At 42.0% G+C, this 19,514-nt stretch overlaps 1 protein-coding gene and 1 pseudogene across 6 annotated transcripts in view; both read right to left on the minus strand.

The window, feature by feature from the left end:
• Positions 1 to 19,514, minus strand: part of GMEB1 (glucocorticoid modulatory element binding protein 1) — a 31,552-nt gene that overhangs the window by 8,212 nt on the left and 3,826 nt on the right. For 2 of the 6 annotated variants that reach the window (XM_036445589.2, XM_036445592.2), the window contains exons 2-6: positions 15,823 to 15,977; positions 7,497 to 7,609; positions 6,582 to 6,706; positions 4,224 to 4,327; positions 2,068 to 2,225 (exon numbers count right to left, since the gene is read on the minus strand). In XM_036445589.2, the coding sequence (XP_036301482.1) occupies positions 2,068 to 2,225; positions 4,224 to 4,327; positions 6,582 to 6,706; positions 7,497 to 7,609; positions 15,823 to 15,950 (628 nt within the window). In that variant the 5' untranslated portion in view covers positions 15,951 to 15,977. Of the gene's footprint in view, positions 1 to 2,067; positions 2,226 to 4,223; positions 4,328 to 6,581; positions 6,707 to 7,496; positions 7,610 to 15,822; positions 15,981 to 19,514 lie in introns of all 6 variants that reach the window. The other 4 variants (XM_036445588.2, XM_036445590.2, XM_036445595.2 and 1 more) reach the window with 3 other exon arrangements.
• On the minus strand, positions 8,775 to 9,678 carry LOC118724833 (annotated as a pseudogene).

Below are 19,514 nucleotides of genomic sequence, written 5' to 3' on the forward strand. Positions count from 1 at the left end.
GGGGTGTGTAGGAGGCAGCTGATCGATGTTTCTCTCTCATCGATGTTTCTAACTCTCTATTCCTTTCCCTTCCTATCTGTAAAAAATCAATAAAATATATTAAAAAATTAAAAAAATAAAATCAATAAAAACAAATGGTCCTATATAATAAATGCCTAATATGCTAAGTGTCCAGTTGTCCGTTCAACCAAAGCGTAATATGCTAATGATATGCTAAAGCCACTCAACCACTCCCTATGACATGCACTAACCACCAGGAGGCAGACACTCCAACCAGTAGGTTAGCTTGCTGCTGGGGTCCAGCCGATCTGAGTGAGACAGGCCAGACACACCCTGGAGCCCTCCTGTAGGGGGTGTGCAAGAGGCAGCTGATCGATGATTCTCTCTCATCGATATTTCTAACTCTCTATCCCTCTCTATTCCTCTCTGTAAAAAATCAATAAAATATTTAATTAAAAAAATAATAATAAGCAAAGAAGTAATATCAATATGGACAATAAATTAATTAAGGAGCATTGCCCAAATAAAAAGAAAATATATACTTTAACAGCATTTTTCACTTTTCAAGTGAGTCACATGAACAAAAATTCAAACTGCTAGATATTTTATACTTTCATGATAATAACTTAGGTTCCAAGAGCTTTGGCTTCTACTCACTCAATCAATACAGAATATTAGGTCTGATCAAAAGAAACCTAAAGAGGCATTTTTAAAGCACAGTACTTCCCTTATATCCTTTAGAGTTCTTGTGACTGTCAGACATATTTGTAAGTCTTCTGGAAGTAATTGATAGAATACTTAGTAAGTAATGCTAAGTGTATCACATATTCTATCTAGTAATCTTAACTGTGCTAATCTCCAGCTGGACTAACTAAATCCTTAATAATAACCTAACTTGGCTACATCTTTCCTGGAGATGGACAGGGAGCCCTAATCCCAAATTCAATATTATGGAAGTTGAGTGTGTCCCCTAGCCTGTCTCAATTTGAGGAAGCCTCAGCTTGGTTATCCAGAACCCTTCCTTGGATCCTTCAAGCAGAGTCTCCAGAGTCCATCTCAGCCAAGGATAAGTTGTCTTTGATACTTCTCAGTTCAACAACTGAAAACCATTCAACCATTCTAATCCACCTTCCTGCTTTGACCACTAATAGAGCAAAGAATTTTCAAAACAATCTAAATTCAAAGATATGCCAACTGGTGCCCAAGTGAGATGAGATTACTGAATAAGCATTAGGACTATTGAACCATCTTTCTAATGTTTAGCATGCATTGCAAAAAAGAAACAAAGAAGGAGGTCTGGCCAATAAGAATCATTTGGGAGAAAACAAATATCTGCTTCTAAAGCATAGGACCCCATCCAAGATTACCATAACTTTCAAGGACTTCAACACTCATGAGATTTGAAATTAAGAAATCCAAAGGAGATTAGGGAGTGAACACATAATACAATATACAGATGTATTATAGAACTACTAGAGGTGTGGTGCATGGATTCATGCACTGGTGGGAGCCCTCAGCCCTCAGGGATTAGTTGAAACCAGCAGTCCTACATCCCCCGAGGGATATACTAGTATGCAAAGCAGCAGGCAGCTGGGCAGTACCCGAAGCCTGGTCTAGATGCTTCACTGCTCTCGCTCATCCCAGCCTGGCTGTGCCTACCTCCACTGTCCCAGTTCAGGTGGGGGAGGGGCACCCAGAGGGAGTATCCACAGAAGAGGCTTGAACCGCTGCAGCTGTGCTCACCAGCCAACGGTGAGTCCCTAGTCTGGCGCCTGTTGGTCAGCTGAGCAGAGCTCACGCTGTAGGAGTGCACTGACCACCGGGGGGCAGCTCCTGCATTGAGCGTCTGCCTCTGATGGTCAGTGCGCATTATAGCTCTGGCTGGTCATCCGGTTGCTTAGGCTTTTATATATATATAGATAATATCTGAAATCTATATAATTTTACTAACCAATGTCACCCCAATAAATTCAATAAAAGTAAGAAAAAGGAAACACAAAGGAGAAATGAAGGGGAATCTGCTACTGAAAAACACTATGTGTTTTCAGGTGGTTTCCTACCCCCTACCATCGACCGAAGTGGGTGTCTGCACCACACTTGTCTGCTGTCCTGGCACTGGAGCTCTCGCACTGCTGATGAGAAGATCAAATTTGGTGCTTCTGCAGGTATTGGAGCAAACCTTGTCATGCTGGTAAAAATCAATCTGTCCAGAGTCCATCATTTTCCTGCACAAAGGGAGACAAGAAGTACCATTTCAGCCTGCACTTCAAGAACGAGGCTTTAGAAACAAAGAGACAAGTTGCTGAGTCTCCTCTATAGATTAGTGAAACCTAATAGTATTTAAGTCATTAAGTTGCAAAGATTCTAATTGGGACTATAAAATTTTCATTGGTCCTGCCCACATTTACAAGTACTCCTCTTGCCTCCCTAGTCTACTCATGAGTACTTTTTATATCCGTTATCACTAAGCTTTAAATATACACTCCTGACAATAGCTAAGTTTCCCCACAGGATCTCAATGAAACCAGACCCAAAGGGGGAAAAAGACGACCTCATATCCAAGCACAATTAAGGAATGCCACAACAGAATTAGAATTTTGTGATGAGATTCTGAGGTATTAATATTCCTAGACAGCAAGATCTGTTATCACTTTTGAAGACATAAAACTTCAGCATATTTATTTTCTTAAAAAGAAATTGATAACAACCTATCAATTTCTTTTTAAGGAAAAGAAATTGATAAAAGAAACACCTAAGCTGATTATACTAAACCCCCGACTATAAAATATCCTTAGAAATGAATTCACAAGACATTATGATAGATCCTGAGCAAAACGATGCAATATTTTCATTACAGTAAATATGTTATATTGCTACTTGTCTTTCACTAAAGGTTTTTTAGGCATTCTTGTACCCTTTTACATTTGAGAAAAGTTGACATAGCTTGCTTTTCTGGGCAAATAAGATGGGACAAGAACTACAAAAATGAAAGTTAAAGGTAAGTCTCTCTAATTTCATTCAACTACTGATTTCTGCATATAAATTATCTGGAATTACTTTTCCTTTGTCTCTGACTAAAAAAAATAGTATGTGAAGAAAAAAAATTAACATTTTTTGTAAAAAAAATTCAGAAAAATATAAAGACGACAATTACCCTTTTTAAAAAAATATCCCACAACACTGAGATCACATCAACATTTTGGTATATTTTCTTCTACTAAATTTTACATATGTGTGTATGTGTTTTAACACAATTATTATAAAATCGCACTGTTTAATTGATTTTATATTTTGTCTTCATTCTATGTTACACATAAACATTTTTATGTAAAAACTCTTTAGAAATATTTTAATGACTATATTATATCCCACAGTATATACTCATATATATTTAGATGAGCAATAATTTACTTTACATATACCTATATTAAAACACACTAATTTTCATAATAATCACAATGAACATATTTATGCTTGAATCTCTAGAAGCCCTATGGATTTTTCTTAAGACAGATTCCTTAAAAAGAATGAAAAATAAAGGATAAGTTGTTTTTGAGGTTCTTGAAACATGTTCTGTGTGGAACTTTTAATTTTTTATCACATTTTTAAATTTCCTACCACGAGGCGAGTACTCAAGGAATGAGCACTAATGTTAATCAACTGATGTTAATTTTCAGAGGGAAAAAAATTACAATAGGAAACTTGCTGCATAAAGGGGGAGTTGGGGGTAATAAGCATTCTGAATTTTATTTCTGTGGTACAGTGATGGCAAGGATTGCACTCACTGTGCATCATTGGTACTTATTAATAGCACCCCTCTACTTTTACCAATTATTCTAGGACTTGTCAGTCAGCCCAAACTTCTCAGTGACTGTCACGCTTCCTCAGCATCAGGCTTAGCCTGCCTATGCTTTGTGATTTCAAGTAGGACTGTCATCTGTTCTTGAGTTTCTCTGCCCAGAGAATCCTATCCAACATCCTAAAAACTTGGCCCTAGATACAGGGAAGAGTGAATTTGATTCCCTCTTCTTTCAGAGTTGTTTTTTTTTTTTTTTTTTTTAAACAAGTTGAAGGGAAAAAAATACATGAATTGCTTCAACTAATCCATCAGACAGAATAAAAATTCCAAATTAAAGAGGAAAAAACTGAATTCTCTCGATTCTACCATGATTAAGTGCATCCAAAGTCAGTAGAAAGGTATGTTCTTAACTATTAGAGCTCACCTGAGCATGATTCCACCCAGACGAATAGCTCTCTTCCAGTCCTTTAGGGTGGATTTGCCAGCCAGATGAACAAAATGTTTGGGGCTGATCAACTGATCATTGAACTAAAGTAAAAAGAAAAGTCCAAAATAGTCCAATGTCAACTTAGGCAGGTCAGAGAAAAACTAAGGGATGATTCTAGTTGTTATGTACAAAAAATATCAATGACATCTTAAGTCATGACCTTGTATTATTTGGCCTTCTGCCCTATTGTACCAGAGAAGATGTCCGTCTCTGAGCACAGTGCCCTATCCTGGTACAAAGCTACCGATGGCATTGGGAGCATCAGAGATTAATATACTAATTAGTATTTAAAGTCAACTTATGACCCTGACTGGTGTTTTCAGTGGTGAGAGCCTCGGCTCATGCACCAAACGATCCTGGGTTCGATTCCTGGTCAAGGGCATGTACCTGGATTATGGATTCATTCCCCATCCCGGATCTTGGTACCTGCAGGAGGCAACCAGTCAATGTATCTCTCTCACATGGATGTTTCTCTTTCTCTCTCCCTCTCCCTCTCCCTCTCCCTCTCTCTCTCTCTCTCTCTCTCTCCCTCTCTCTCTCTCTTTCTCTCTCTCTCCCCCACCCCCTAATAACTCTTTTAGCCCCCCTCTTCCTGCTCCTTCACCTTCCCTCCCCTTTCACTCTCTCTGGAAAAGCAATAGGGGAAAAACCCACCTCAGCAAAGTTTAACAAAACAAAACCTTTATGCCCCAAATCAGTAGTTGGATCCAATGTCACAAAGGCTATTTAAATAAACTGAAGTGATCTATCTAGCCCTAATGACAAGATTCAGGATGTGGTAGAAAGAATAAGTACAATAGGAACCAAGAGCACTGCAGAACATCAAAACTATGTAATCTTGCCTGGCAGGCATGGCTCAGTGGTTGAGTGTTGACCTACGAACCAGAGGTCACGATTTGATTCTTGGTTGGGGCACATGCCAGGGTTCAGGCTTGCTCCCCAGTGTGTGACATGCAGGAGGCAGCAGATCAATGATTCTCTCTCATCATTGACGTTTCCATCTCTCTCTCCCTCTCCCTTTCTGAAATAACAAAAATATATTTAAAAAACAAAAACACACAGCCAAAACCAGTTTGGCTCAGTGGTAGAGCGTCGGTCTGCGGACTGAGGGGTCCCAGGTTCGATTCCGGTCAAGGGCACGTACATTGGTTGCGGGCACATCCCCAGTAGGGGGTGTACAAGAGGCAGCTGGTCGATGTTTCTCTCTCATCGATGTTTCTACAATAGCTCTCTATCTCTCTCCCTTCCTCTCCGTAAAAAATCAATAAAATATATATAAAAAACACACACACACACACACACACACACACACACACACACACAAAACTATGTAATCTTTAATGATTCTAGGATTGTGCCATTGATGGTGACTTCTATCATCTATGTGTATAGTTGTGGCTATCAATGGGGATGAAATAAGCAATAATTTCCACACTGTGCTCTCATGATTATGTGTTTTTAGTCAGTAATAATTTTCAATAAACTCTACCATAAGTGAACACCAGGGTAAGGCATTGATAGAGATGGGACTCCATTCATTCATTCAACAAATATTTATTGATAAATACACCAAGTACCATTCCTAAGTGCTGGGGATACATTAATGAACAAGATAGACAAGTTCTCAAAAAAAAAAAAAAAAAAAGAGAGAGAGACAAGTTCTCAGCTTTCATGGAACTTATAGTCTTTTTTTTGTGTGTGTATTGATTTCAGAAAGGAGGGGACAGATAGAAACATTAATAATGAGAGAATCATCAATCAGCTGCCTCCTGCACGCCCCCTACTGGGGATCAAGCCACAACCCTGGCATGCACCCTTGACCAGAATAGAACCCAGGACCCTTCAATGCTCTATCCACTGAGCCAAACTTGTATTCTGATGGTACTTGAAACCAGGTCCCCTCAGAATACAATTTTACTCCCAAGTTATTTTTACTTACTATGATACAATAAGACTATAGCCACAAAATTAAAAATACTGATATGGCTCTGGCAGATTTGGCTCAGTGATGAAGCATCAGCCTGTGGACTGAAGGGTCCTGGTTTCAATTCCAGTCAAGGGCACATGCCCAGGTTGTGGGCCTGATCCCATTAGGGGATGTGCAGGAGGCAGCCAATCAATGATTCTTTCTCATCATTGATGTTTCTCTCTCTCCCTCTTTCCTCTCTGAAATCAATAAAAATATATATTTTTAAAAATACTGATATGACGGAAAGAGAGATTAGGCAGTGAAATCATGCCCTTTGAAAACAAGGAGCCCCAAAATAGGTTCCAGCAAGGAGAAAAGACAATTACCTTGACACACTTTACATTTATTCCTGGACATACAAACTTCTTCCAGAGAAGAATGGCTTTGCTCTCCCCACAAGTTATGGGGTAAGCAATTTCCATATCCTCATTTGCTTCTATAGTGCTTGCATCTAAAAATGAAAAAAATACCAGTGATTTATTGAACACTCTTTTTTCTTCTTCATTTTTTTACTAAGGTATTATATGAACACTCTTTCCCAAAGCTTAATTCAAAAATCTTTAGTCTCCTGGTTCCTCTCATGGGTTAACAGTTTACATTGGCTGGTATTATTTAGAAACCCTTTGGAAAAAGTTAGGCATAACAATTATCTTACTGAACTACCACTATGCACCAGACACTGCTATATGCTTTAATGTGCTTAATCTTATTTAGTTCTTGCAACAACCCTGGGAGATAGTGATTGTTTTCTATGTTTTACATATCTGTAATGTGGGACTCCAAAAGTAAAGTGACTTTCTCAAGGATACAGTTAAGAAATGGGAAAGTAGGCTCCAAATTTAGGTTTGCCTAATTTCAAAATTTCTTTTCCACTGATTGCCTTCCACTGAACACTTTATCAGTCTTCATCAGCAACTTCCCTACTGACAAGAATCAACCTTGAGGCTCCAATTTCTTTGTGGATTTTTATAGATGAAAAATCTTTTTGCTTGACCGGCGTAGATCAGTGGTTGAGCCTCGACCTATGTCTCAGGTCATGGTTTGATTTCTGGTTGAGGCATATGCCTGGGTTGCAGGCTCGATCCTGAGTGGGAGATGTGCAGGAGGCAACTTATCAATGATTCTCTCTAATCATTGATGTTCTGTCTCTCTCCCTCTTTCTTCCTGAAAAAGGCACAAAGTCAAGAAATCTTAGCTAAGGAAACTAAGGTCAAATGTACTAAAATAACAAAAAGACTCACCAATCCCTTCTTCAATTTTGTGTATCGTGTGAGTTTCTACTGCCACAACTGCTGTGTTGTTCTCGGACCCAGCTTCATAAATCCTATTGTAAAAGTGTCCATCGATAAACAAACTACATAAATCATGAAAAAATTAATATTCACAGCATAGGTTAAGAAATTTCTTTTAACTTACCTCAAAAAGACTAAAATAAATATATTTTACAACTGTATGTTAGTGCTTTGACTAGTTCCCCATTGTTTTTAAACTCTAAGCTGCCCATGGCTGCTTAGCAGCTACTACTATGGAAATGAATCAATAACTTCCTTCACTTCAAAGCAAAGTTCCTCTTGCTACTTATTTTTTAAAATATATTTTATTGATTTTTTACAGAGAGAGAGAAATTTAGAAACATCAATAAGAGAGAAACATCAGCCGAAACCGGTTTGGCTCAATGGATAGAGCGTTGGCTTGGGGACTGAAGGGTCCCGGGTTCGATTCCGGTTAAGGGCATGTACCTTGGTAGGGGGTGTGCAAGAGGCAGCTGATTGATGACTCAATCTCATTGATGTTTCTGACTCTCTGTCTCTCTCCCTTCCTCTCTGTGCAAAATCAATAAAATATATTTTAAAAGAGAGAGAGAGAGAGAGAGAGAGAGAGAGAGAGAGAGAGAGAGAAACATCGATCAGCTGCCTCCTGCATACCACCCCCTGAGGATGTGCCCGCAACCAAGGCACATGCCCCTGACCAGAATTGAACCTAGGACCCTTCAGTCCACAGGCTGACGACCTATCCACTGAGCCAAACCGATCAGGGCCCTCTTGCTACTTATTTACACCACTTTTCCCTTCATAACCTTAAAACCTCATGATAGCCCAGCAGGTGTGGTTCAGTGTTGAGTATCGACCCATGAACTAAGATCACTGGTTTGATTCCCAGTAAGGGCACATGCCTGAGTTGTTGACGCAATCCCCAGTAGGGGGCGTGCAGGAGGCCGTCGATCAATGTTCCTCTTATTGATATTTCTATCTTTCTATCCATCTCCCTTTCCCCTCTCTCTAAAATAATCAATAAAAAATAAATTAAAAAGAAACACTCACGAGATAGTGTTGCTTCAAGTATAATAAGGGTAAGTCATAGTAAAGAATTATTCTAACAAGAATAAAAAGTAATACTGCTAGACAGTTCCAAAAGCAAATGTTGAGCATAGAAGTTGATGGCTCTTGTTGGAATCTAGGCACTGAAGTATTTTTAAGCACTTTAGCATTTTTTAAACTATTTTTTTTCTTTTTCTTTTTTCACCTATATCATACTGAAATGACTGCTTTAATTTCTAAATCATCAATTAACGTAACCCAGGGATACTGATGGTCTTGATATTTAATTCAGTCTTGTCATCATTCCAGAAAATATGGAATTCAGGGCTTTCGGGGCATCATCTGACCCCATTTCTTTTTACCACAATGGTTCCTGCTACAATGTCATATAGGCTGTTCAATTATGCTGAAAAAACAGCAGTGTGATGAAAGCAGGGGAAAAAGAAGCAATAGAAAAATTCTTGGTCCATGCTCATATAGTGGACGTTTTAATGCTAACATTTGAGAAAGGAATCACTAAAACCCGACTTGGTGCAATAAGCACTGACGTGTCACATGTCACAACTCGAAGCCCCATCAGGAACTTCCCTGGGGTAGCTCTGCCTGCTCCCCAAATGCAAATTATCTCAAAGAAACAAATTAGTGATCTGTATATAAGAGCCACGCCATCATTTTCTGCACGTCTTCCATTGATGTGTCTTCATCTATTTCTTCTATTATATAAGGCATAGCAAACTTTATTCCATGGAGGTGCATAATGCTTAACACAATAGTTACTTTTATAAAGAGGAGAATGAAGAAATCTACCATCTCTGCCATAAATCTGTGGGCCAAGGATGGAATAATACTGTCTTCCTGGTGCAGTTCGAGGAGCAGCAGACCTCACCCCTCCTTACTGGGGTGGCCCGCACAGCCCCCTGAATATGAGGAGCCCGGGGTCCCAGGCTTGGGACTGGAGCATGGGCAGTGCTGCCAGAAGCCACTACCAGGTAGGGCCCCCAGGTCCGGCGCTCAGGAAATAGAAGGGGCTGTAGTAGCCCAGCTGCAGGGCCTGCATCTTCCAGGCCTAGGGGGGCGCCCCCTCCCAATCTCCCACTCCCCCCATCCACTCTCACAGGGGTAGCTCAGCTGGGGTAACTGCAGGCTGCAGTAGGCTGGGAAGGCGGCCAGGCAGCTGTGCCAGGTGAGGTAGCCACAGTAGGACTACTACAGCCACTCGTGCACCTGCCCGAGGTCTCCTGCAGCCTCACACCTGGTCGGATGCCGTCTCCTCTCGCATCCTGGGCTCTTGCCGCCGGGGGCCCATAACCAAACTATTGACATGATCAGAGTATAGTAAAAAAAAAAAAAAAAAAAGGAAGAGCTAGACTATGCCCAAAGTGACTAGCAATAACTAGGGGTACTACTTAGGGAAAGTGTCTTTCTAAAATGTTTCTATTATACATTCTAAGAAATGGGCTCAAAGTTACCTTATATGATACAGCAATATCCTTTAATTTCTATAATAAACCTGATGTGTTAATTATCGCATCTTGTTACTTAAAAGCACTTCCTGAATAATTTCCTTTGCATCAGTGATTACCCAGCCCACAGTTACACCTTTAGCACAGGCCTCCCTTCGGAATTTCACACCAGAAGTTAACTGATCAGTGAATAAATACATCTAGATGTCCCATAGGACTTTGTTCAATTTGTTAAGTCTAAAACAAGCAAGCTCTCTTCCTTCCCTCACCTCCCAAACTACTCTTCTTCCTATTCTCCCTATCCTTGCTCATGACACCACCCAGAACACCGGAGCCTAACACAGAAGTCTGGGAATTACATTAGATTCCTCCCTTTCCTCCTCCTCAACTCCCACATAGCCAGTCACCACATCCTGCCAGATGCATGTTTAGCACTAGCCATCCTCCTTATCTCTGCTTCTACTGCTACTGCATTCAGGCTGCATAACTGTTAGTCTGAACATCTTTCCTTGCAGCTACCTGATCTTCTATATTCCCACCAGCATAATCATGTCACTCTCTCCTTAAAATCTTTCAAGAGCCCTTGCCAGTTTTGCTCAGTGGATAGAGCATTGGCCTGAGGACCAAAAGATGCATGGGAGGTTGGGGGGTGTCGTCAGCCCAGCCTGCACCCTCTCCAATCTGGGACACCTCGAGGGATGTTAAACTGCTGGGGATCGGGTCTAAACAGGCAGTCGGACATCCCTCTCACAATCCAGGACTGCTGGCTCCCAACTGCTCTCCTGCCTTCCTTCCTGATTGCCCCTAACCACTTCTGCTGTCAGCCTGATCACCCCCTAATCACTCCCTTGCAAGCCTGATTGATGTCTAACTGCTCCCCTACCGGCCTGTTTACCCCAACTTCCCTCCTCTGCCAGCCTGACCACCCCTAACTGCCCTCCCCTGCAGGGTTGATTGCTTCCAAATGCCCTTCCTTACAGGCCTGATGCCTCCCAACTACCCTCCCCTGCTGGCCATCTTGTGTCCACATAGGGGCAGGATCTTTGACCACATGGGAAGTCAGCTGGTGTGTTGGAGTGGTCAATCTGCATATTATTACTCTTATTAGACAGGATAGAGGCCTGATGCATGGGTGGGAGCCAGCTAGTTTGCCCTGAAAGGTGTCCTGGATCAGGGTGGGGGTTCCCTTGGGGCGTGGGGTGGCCTGGGCGAGGGGCCTATAGTGGTTTGCAGGCCAGCCATGCCCCCTGGCAACCCAAGCGGAGGCCCTGGTATCTGAAATTTATTTACCTTCTACAATTGAAACTTTGTAACCTGGAATGGAGCCAAGCCTCCTGCTGCTCCAGCTGCCACCATTTGTTTGGTTTTATGTATCTTCTATAATTGAAACTTTGTATCCTTGAGTGGAGGCCTAGGCTGGCCAGAGTATGTGGAAAGCTTGGCTTCTGTTGCCGGGGAAACCTAAGCCTTTCTCAACTGCTCTCTGTGGCTGCAGCCATCTTGGCTGGGGTTAATTTACATACTTGCTCTGACTGGCTGGTGAGCGTGGCTGGTGGGCATGGCTTGAGCTGAGTGATGTTTAATTTGCATATTACTCTTTTATAAGGTAGGACTAGAGGCCTGGAGTTCGAAATTCGTGAAGGGGGGATGTGTCCCTCAGCCCAGCCAGCACTTTCCCCAATCTGGGTCCTCTCGAGGGATATTCGACTGCCTGTTTACAGGGATCAGGCCATGGGTTGTGGCCAGCCTGGGTGCGGGGCTGATGGCTGTTTGCAGACTGGCCACACACCCCGGCAACCCAAGCTCCCAGCCCCTCTTTTTTCTTCTCAGCACCTCCTTGAGTGGAGGCCAGGGCCCGCTGGAAACAGGTATCTGGGATTTATCTTCTATAATTGAAACTTTATAGCCTTGAACAGAGGCCAGGGCAGACAGGAAGCTTGGCTTTCTCCATTACAAGGGGCAATCCAAGCCTCCTGCTCCCTCCAGCTCCGTGGCTGCCGCTATCTTTGTTGGGTTAATTTGCATACTCGCTCCTGATTCGCTGGTAGGTATAGAGAAGTGATGGTCAATTTGCATGTTTCTCTTTTATTAGTGTAGGCTTTTGGCCCAGTGTATGATGTTCCTGCACTGGGGGGCAGGGGGACTATCCTGCACTCTCTCATTCTCTGGGACCCCCTTGAGGGATGTCCGCCGCTCTATGCCCCAGCAATGTGACCGGCTTCTGGTTGAGTGGTGTCCCCCCTGTGGGAGCACATTGACCACCAGGGGACAGTTCCTATGTTGAGCATCTGCCCCCTGGTGGTCAGTGCGTGTCATAGTGACTGGTTGTTCCACCACTCAGTCTATTTGCATATTAGACTTTTTTTAAAAATATATTTTATTGATTTTCTTACAGAAAGGAAGGGAGAGAGATAGAGAGCTAGAAATGTCAATGAGAGAGAAACATCGACTAGCTGCTTCTTGCACACCCCCTACCGGGGATGTGCCCGCAACCAATGTACATGCCCTTGGCCAGAATCGAACCTGGGACCTTTCAGTCCGCAGACCGACGCTCTACCACTGAGCCAAACCGGTTTCGGCTGCATGTTAGACTTTTATTACCTAAGATAGAATATGTATTTTTGGTTTGCACAGCTAGACTGTAAGCTCTATGGTAATGGTAACAATGTGCTATATTTCTTCCAACACCTTTAGAATACATTGTATAAAAATAGATTGTTAATGCCATTTGACTCAGTGATCCCACTTCTAGGAATATAACCTAAGATGCCTGAAACACTAATCAGAAAGAATATGTGCACCCTTATGTTCACAGCAGTGTTATTTACAACTAGAGGCCCAGTGCATGAAATTCATGCATGAGAGTATGTGTCCCTCAGCCCAGCCTGCACCCTCTCCAATCTGGGACACCTCGAGGGATGTCCAACTGCCTATTTAGGTATGATCTCGAGATCGGGCCTAAACGGGCAGTCAGACGTCCCCCTCACAATCCAGGACAATCTAGCACTGCTGGCTCCCAACTGCTCGCCTGCCTGTCTTACTGATGGCCCCTAACTGCTTCTGCCTGCCAACCTCATCACCCCCTAACCACTCCCCTGCCAGCCTGATTGATGCACAATGCTCCCCTGCCAGCCTGTTTGTCCCTAACTGCCCTCACCTGCAGACCTGGTCACCCCTAACTGCCCTTCCCTGCAGGCCCAGTTGCCCCCAACTTCCCTCTCTGCTGGCCTAGTCACCCCTAACTGCCCTCCCCTGCAGGTTTGATCACCCCCAATTGCCCTCCCTTGCAGGCCTGGTCCCTCCCAACTGCCCTCCCCTGCTGGCCTGATTGCTTACAACTGCCCTCTCTTATAGACCTGGTCCCTCTTAACTGCCCTCCCCTGCTGGCCATCTTGTGGTGGCCATCCTGTGTCCACATGGGGACAGCCATCTTGTGTGTTGGAGTGATGGTCAATTTGCATATTACTCTTTTATTAGATAGGATAGCTAAGATCTGGAAACAACCAAGTGCCCATCAATAGAAAACTATGCAACTAAAAAAGAAGTATCTCTTACCCTGTGAGATAGCATAAAGGGACCTGGAGATAACTTTGCTAAGTGAAATAAGTCCATCAGAGAAAGATAAGTATCATGTGATCTCATTTATATGTGGACTCTAATGAGCAAAATAAACTGACAGACAAAATAAGACCCAGAGACATTGAAGCATGCAACAGACTGACATATTTCTGAGGGAATTGGGGCAGGGAGAGATTAATCAAAGAATTTTATATATATATATATATATATATATATACACATATATATATATATACACACACACACACACACACACACACACACTAGAAGCCCAGTGCATGAAATTCATGCACAAGGGTGGGGGTATCTCTCAGCCTGGCCTGCATCATCTTGTAATCCAGGACACCCCGGGGGATGTCAGGCCTAAACCAGCAGTCGGACATCCCTCTCACAATCCAGGCACTGCATGCACCAGTGACCATACTTTTCATACAGGTGAAAGGCATCTTGCTGTTGTATGGGCAGCTACATTTTTTTGCCCTGATTGTAAAAAGTAGTACATAACATGATCCTTCTGATGCATTAGTACCATTTTCCCCACCTTAGGGTGGAAAAACTGAAGCAGAGAGAAGTTAAGTAATGGGCTTTGTCACACAGTTATAAGTATCAGAATCAGGGCTGACCACAAAATGTGCAAGCCAGTCCATGCATGTCATCGCTGCATCAGCGTGTTTTCAGTGTTAGAGTAGCCTTGCCAGGTTTTAATTTTTAAATCTGACTGTTCCCAATATACAGGGTAGGGTCCCTAGGCCTGGCCGGTGATCACGACCATCTCTGTGGGGCAACTGGTGGGCTGGGCAATTGGGGGGGCTCCTGCTGGCACCTGCCTTGGCTGGAGGCTTGGTGCCATCTGCTCGCTGGCCCTGCCCCCATCACTGCAGCCAGTAACCTCCCTCTCGGGGGGGCAGGGGAGAGGAAGGAGGGGAAAGACACTCAATTGGTGGTAAATGCATGTCATAACAACTGGTCGTTCCACCAGTTGTTCCACCATTTGGTTGATTTGCATATTAGGGTTTTATTATATAGGATATGCATATATGTATAAACCATGGACACAGGGTGAAGACCTGGGGAGGGAAACAGTCAATGTGGGGGGAAGAGGATACCTATAATACTTTCAACAATAAAGATAATTTTTTTTTACATTTTTTTATTTATTATCTGTGTACATATTTTAACATTGCCCCCCCTCCCATACATACCCTTCCTTCCCAGAGTTTTGTGTCCATTGGTTGTACTTATATGCATGTATACAAGTCCTTCGGTTGATCTCTTATCTCCCCCAGATCTCCCTACTCTCCCTGCTGTAATTTGACAGTCTGCTTGTTGCTTTACTGTCTCTATATCTATCTTTTGGTTCATCAGTTTATAATGTTCTTTATTATCCATAAATGAGTGAGGTCATAATAAAGATAAATTTTTAACAATAAAGATAAAAAAGCACACATACACACAAAAGATTAGATAGTTAATATGTATTTTTTATCAATTAAACTTGATAATTTGTCCACCCATGACAGTCCAGACAGCTTCTAATAGGAATCCTACATAATAAAAAGCTAATACGTAAATCGGCAGAAGGGAATGATGCACAATAACCATTAGGGGGCAGATGCTCAATGCAGGAGCTACCCCTGGTGGTCAGTGCACTTCCACAGGGGGAGCACCCTCAGCCAGAAGTGGGGCTCACTGGCTGGTGAGCATGGGGTGGAGGTGGGAAGTGGTGGCAGGAGCCTCTCCTGCCTCCACAGCAGCACTAAGGACATCTGACTGATGGCTCCCGGACTGCGAGAGGGCGCAGGATTGAGGGACCCCCTCATTACCAAGAGCATACATTTTGTGCACCAGACCTCTAGTACTTTTATAGTTGCCTTGCCTAATCTCCTCTGACTCTAACTACTGTCTTTTGGTAAACATATACCAGGGCCCTGTGCTAAATAGTGTGAATAAATAAAATGAGGGAGCCATGTAACTTACCCTCAAAAAGCTAACAGTGGAAAAGAGGGGAAAGACAAGGAAATAGCTAATCGTAATAAGTACTGAAATGACAAATAGAGCACTCAATACATTATTATAGAGATGAAAATTTGGCCAACTCTGAGATTAATGTTGAATGTTCTATTGTGCTAAACAAGCATAAAGTTATACTTTTCCCACTCTTTAAATTTCTCCAATTTTTCAGAATATCCAAATCCTTAGTCACTTACCCTTGTTGCACAGGCTGTAACTGCAAGATGACTTGGGTTTTAGTGTCTTCAGGGTTCTCCCCATCATTTCCTTCAGTGGGTACCACAACCACATCCCCCACTGGGACACTCACTTCTGCATTAGCCATCTTTCACATGAAGTCAGGTAGCTGCAGCTGCTGTCAGAAACAAGAAGCACTAGTAACTTCATCTGGTTTGAAAAGAGGGCAACCACAGGAAAAAAACATCAAGATAACTACCAAATCCAAGGGCACGGTGGAGATCATAGTCCTCTGAAAAGAATGGGAACATGATATGGTGCTGACATAGGCTCTAACCATTTTAGAAATGTCCCAGTATTCACTGGCTGTTGTAGGCTTTCTTAAGTATGAATGACTCATTCAATGGTATGCTCTATCAGCTCTACAAGTTCCTAAGAACCAATTGTGCATATAACTTTCCAACTCCATGTTTAGTGACATTTTAAGTTGATAACTTAAAACCAGTGATGCTAGAAGTATATACACCACAGAAATTGGCAAGCACTATAAATTAGAGTGTGTGTTTTTCCAAGAGAGCTGATTTATAGCACGCCACTAGTTCCATCCCAAACCAGTTAGGGCAGGAATCTATTTTCTTTTCTTTTTTAAAAATATATTTTATTGATTTTTCACAGAGAGGAAGAGAGAGGGATAGAGAGCTAGAAACATCGATGAGAGAGAAATACCGACCAGCCGCCTCCTGCACAACCCCTACCGGGGATGTGCCCGAACCAAGGTACAGGCCCTTGACAGGAATCAAACCTGGGAACTTCCAGTCCGCAGGCTGACGCTCTATCCACTGAGCCAAACTGGTTTCAGCAGAAATCTATTTTCCTTACTAGCAGCCCTTATACTTCATCAAGTGCTCTGTCTTTTGTGAGTACTTAATAAGTATCTGCTGCCCTAGCCGATTGGCTCAGTAGATAGAGTATCAGCCTGCGGACTTAAAGTCCCGGGTTTGATTCCGGTCAAGGGCATATGCCTGGGTTGCAAGCTTGATCTCCAATAGGGGTGTGCAGAAGGCAGCCATCAATGATTCTCTCTCATCATTGATGTTTCTATCTCTCTCTCCCTATCCCTTCCTCTCTAAAATCAATAGAAATGTTTTTAAAAAATAAGTATCTGCTGACTAACTGAACTAAGCTTATAAGAAGAAAAAGGTAACTTGCAGTATGTAGTTGTTTAATAAATGCTGAATCCGCTGAAACCGGTTTGGCTCAGTGGTAGAGCGTCGGTCTGCAGACTGAAAGGTCCCAGGTTCGATTCCGGTCAGGGGCATGTACACTGATTGCGGGCACATCCCCGGTGGGAGGTGTGCAAGAGGCAACTGGTCGATGTTTCTCTCTCATCGACGTTTCTAGCTCTCTATCTCTCCCTTCCTCTCTGTAAAATATCAATAAAATATATATTTTTTTAAAATGCTGAATCCAATTTTATGAACGCTAGAACATTTTTTTTTTTTTGGGTGCCCTCTCTGAAGCTAGAACTTCTTAATATTTTTCTTCCTCATACTGAATGGAGAAATAATCTCACCTGACATCTCCCTTGCAGAGATGTTGAGGAAACCAGTGTTCCTCAACTCTAAAGTAACTCAAAGCATTGTCCCAGCCTTAATGAAAACTCAAAAGACCATGGGATGTTCATATTCTGCAGTTAATCTTCACAGTTGAAAAGGAAGGAGAGAGTAATTTAAGAGAGAATAAATAAGAGGACTGTATTTACTTAGTTAGACACATATGTGAGGATTATTAGAGCTATGCTGAATGGAGCAGGCACACAATGGATGAAAGTTTGAATATGTAACTGGTAGTCAGATGATCGAAACTTATTTCAGCTCTGCCACAGCCTTTGTTTGCCTGTAATACACATACTTAAGCATGGTACTGTCTATTTGGCCCCAAAAAACTTTTTCAGTCTTATCTGTAACTCTAATACCCTAAGAATCTTAAACTCCAGCCATACCATCAACCCATTGTATTCTGAACCTATCATATGAACTTGCAGATTTTTGTACTTTATTTTTATTTTATTTTTTTACTTTGTTATTCCTTAAGTCCAAAACACCTTTCTCCCTTTCAGGCCCAGTTGAAAGCCCATTCCTCCACACAGTCATTGACAAACCATTTTCTTTCTTCTTCTTCTTCTTTTTTGTATAGCAAAGGTGGAGATTTATTGAAGAATACAGACTCCCACCAGGGGAGGGGGAAAGAGTCCCCGACAAACCATTTTCTTTTCTGCAGTGCCCCAATACTTGACTTGTAGCTGTCCTCTAGTGTTTACCACCCAGTGCCATGTATTGCAGTTAATTAAATGCTCATCTATACTCATAACTAAACTGTACTATCAGGACACAGGCTGTTTATATAAAAATAATTTTCTTTCTCAGAGACCTGCTCATCAGACACTGACATATATTGGTTCAATCAATGTTTGTATTTTACCTATTTTTGTATTTGAAAATTTCTCATATCTGACTTTTATTTCTGCCCTTTATGATCTCACATTCAACTTTTATACCTGAATTTTATACCTTCTATATCCAAAAGTAACCTAAAATATCTTTTGGCACCTTAAACTTGCTCCTATTTTCTGTTTCAGTAAATGGCCCTAGTCTCCACCCAATTCTCCAACCAGAAACTAAGGAGTTATTTTTGACTTCTCTCTTTCTTCTCTAAAATTAACCAATAAATCCTATCCATTTTATTATATATATGTAATTTTTTTTAATCATCTCCCATTCTCCATCTGTGCTGCCACCATCATATTCTGAGCAACCACTTATTAGCCTCATTTCTCATAGTTCTTCCTCTCACAATATGGGTTCCTATTATTGAATTTTTCCCAATTTCTCAAACATACCATATTTTCTCACCTGAGCCTTCACATTTGTTTCCTCTACCCGGAATTCTTTTTTTCTTCCTCTTTGACGAGTCACTGCTAAATTTTTGTGACTTATTTAAAACATCACTTCCTTGGACAGATTTTTAGTGACTTCCTTTACTAGATTTGAGCTTGTGTTCTTGCTCCCCCAGTGCACCCTTGTCACAACCATCATCCCACTTTGTCAGTCTCTCTCCACCAGACAACATCCTTGAAGAACAAGGATTGCTTTTCTTTTTCAACAGCTACCCTGTGCCTATCTCAGTGCTCAGGACACAGGAGTATAGTAGTTTTCAAATATCAGACTTCTATCTATAAAACTCCTACCTAAAACTGCCAAGACCGGTTTGGCTCAATGGACAGAGCGTCGGCTTGGGGACTGAAAGGTCCCGGGTTCGATTCCGGTCAAGAGCATGTACCTTGGTTGCGGGCATATCCCCAGTAGGGGGTGTGCAAGAGGCAGCTGATCGATGACTCTCTCTCATCGATGTTTCTAACTCTCTATCTCTCTCCCTTCCTCTCTGTACAAAATCAATAAAATATTTAAAAAAAAACAAACTCCCACCTAAAACTGTCTAAGGAAATCTGGCACATAGCAAGTATGTAATACATTTTTAACCCAAAAGACTTGTAGAATTTTCTATTTCTAACTTAGGGAATATAAATTTGCTTAGGCACCTAGCCCAAGCTGTCTGGCTTATTGCCCCATCATTATGGCTAGTTCACCAAATATTTACTAAGTTTCTACTCCACACCAGCATAGTTAGGCTCCTTGGACCCGAAAAGAGACAT

The sequence above is a fragment of the Pipistrellus kuhlii genome, unplaced genomic scaffold (assembly GCF_014108245.1).
Source record: "Pipistrellus kuhlii isolate mPipKuh1 unplaced genomic scaffold, mPipKuh1.p scaffold_m20_p_2, whole genome shotgun sequence".
In the NCBI taxonomy this organism is placed as follows: domain Eukaryota; kingdom Metazoa; phylum Chordata; class Mammalia; order Chiroptera; family Vespertilionidae; genus Pipistrellus; species Pipistrellus kuhlii.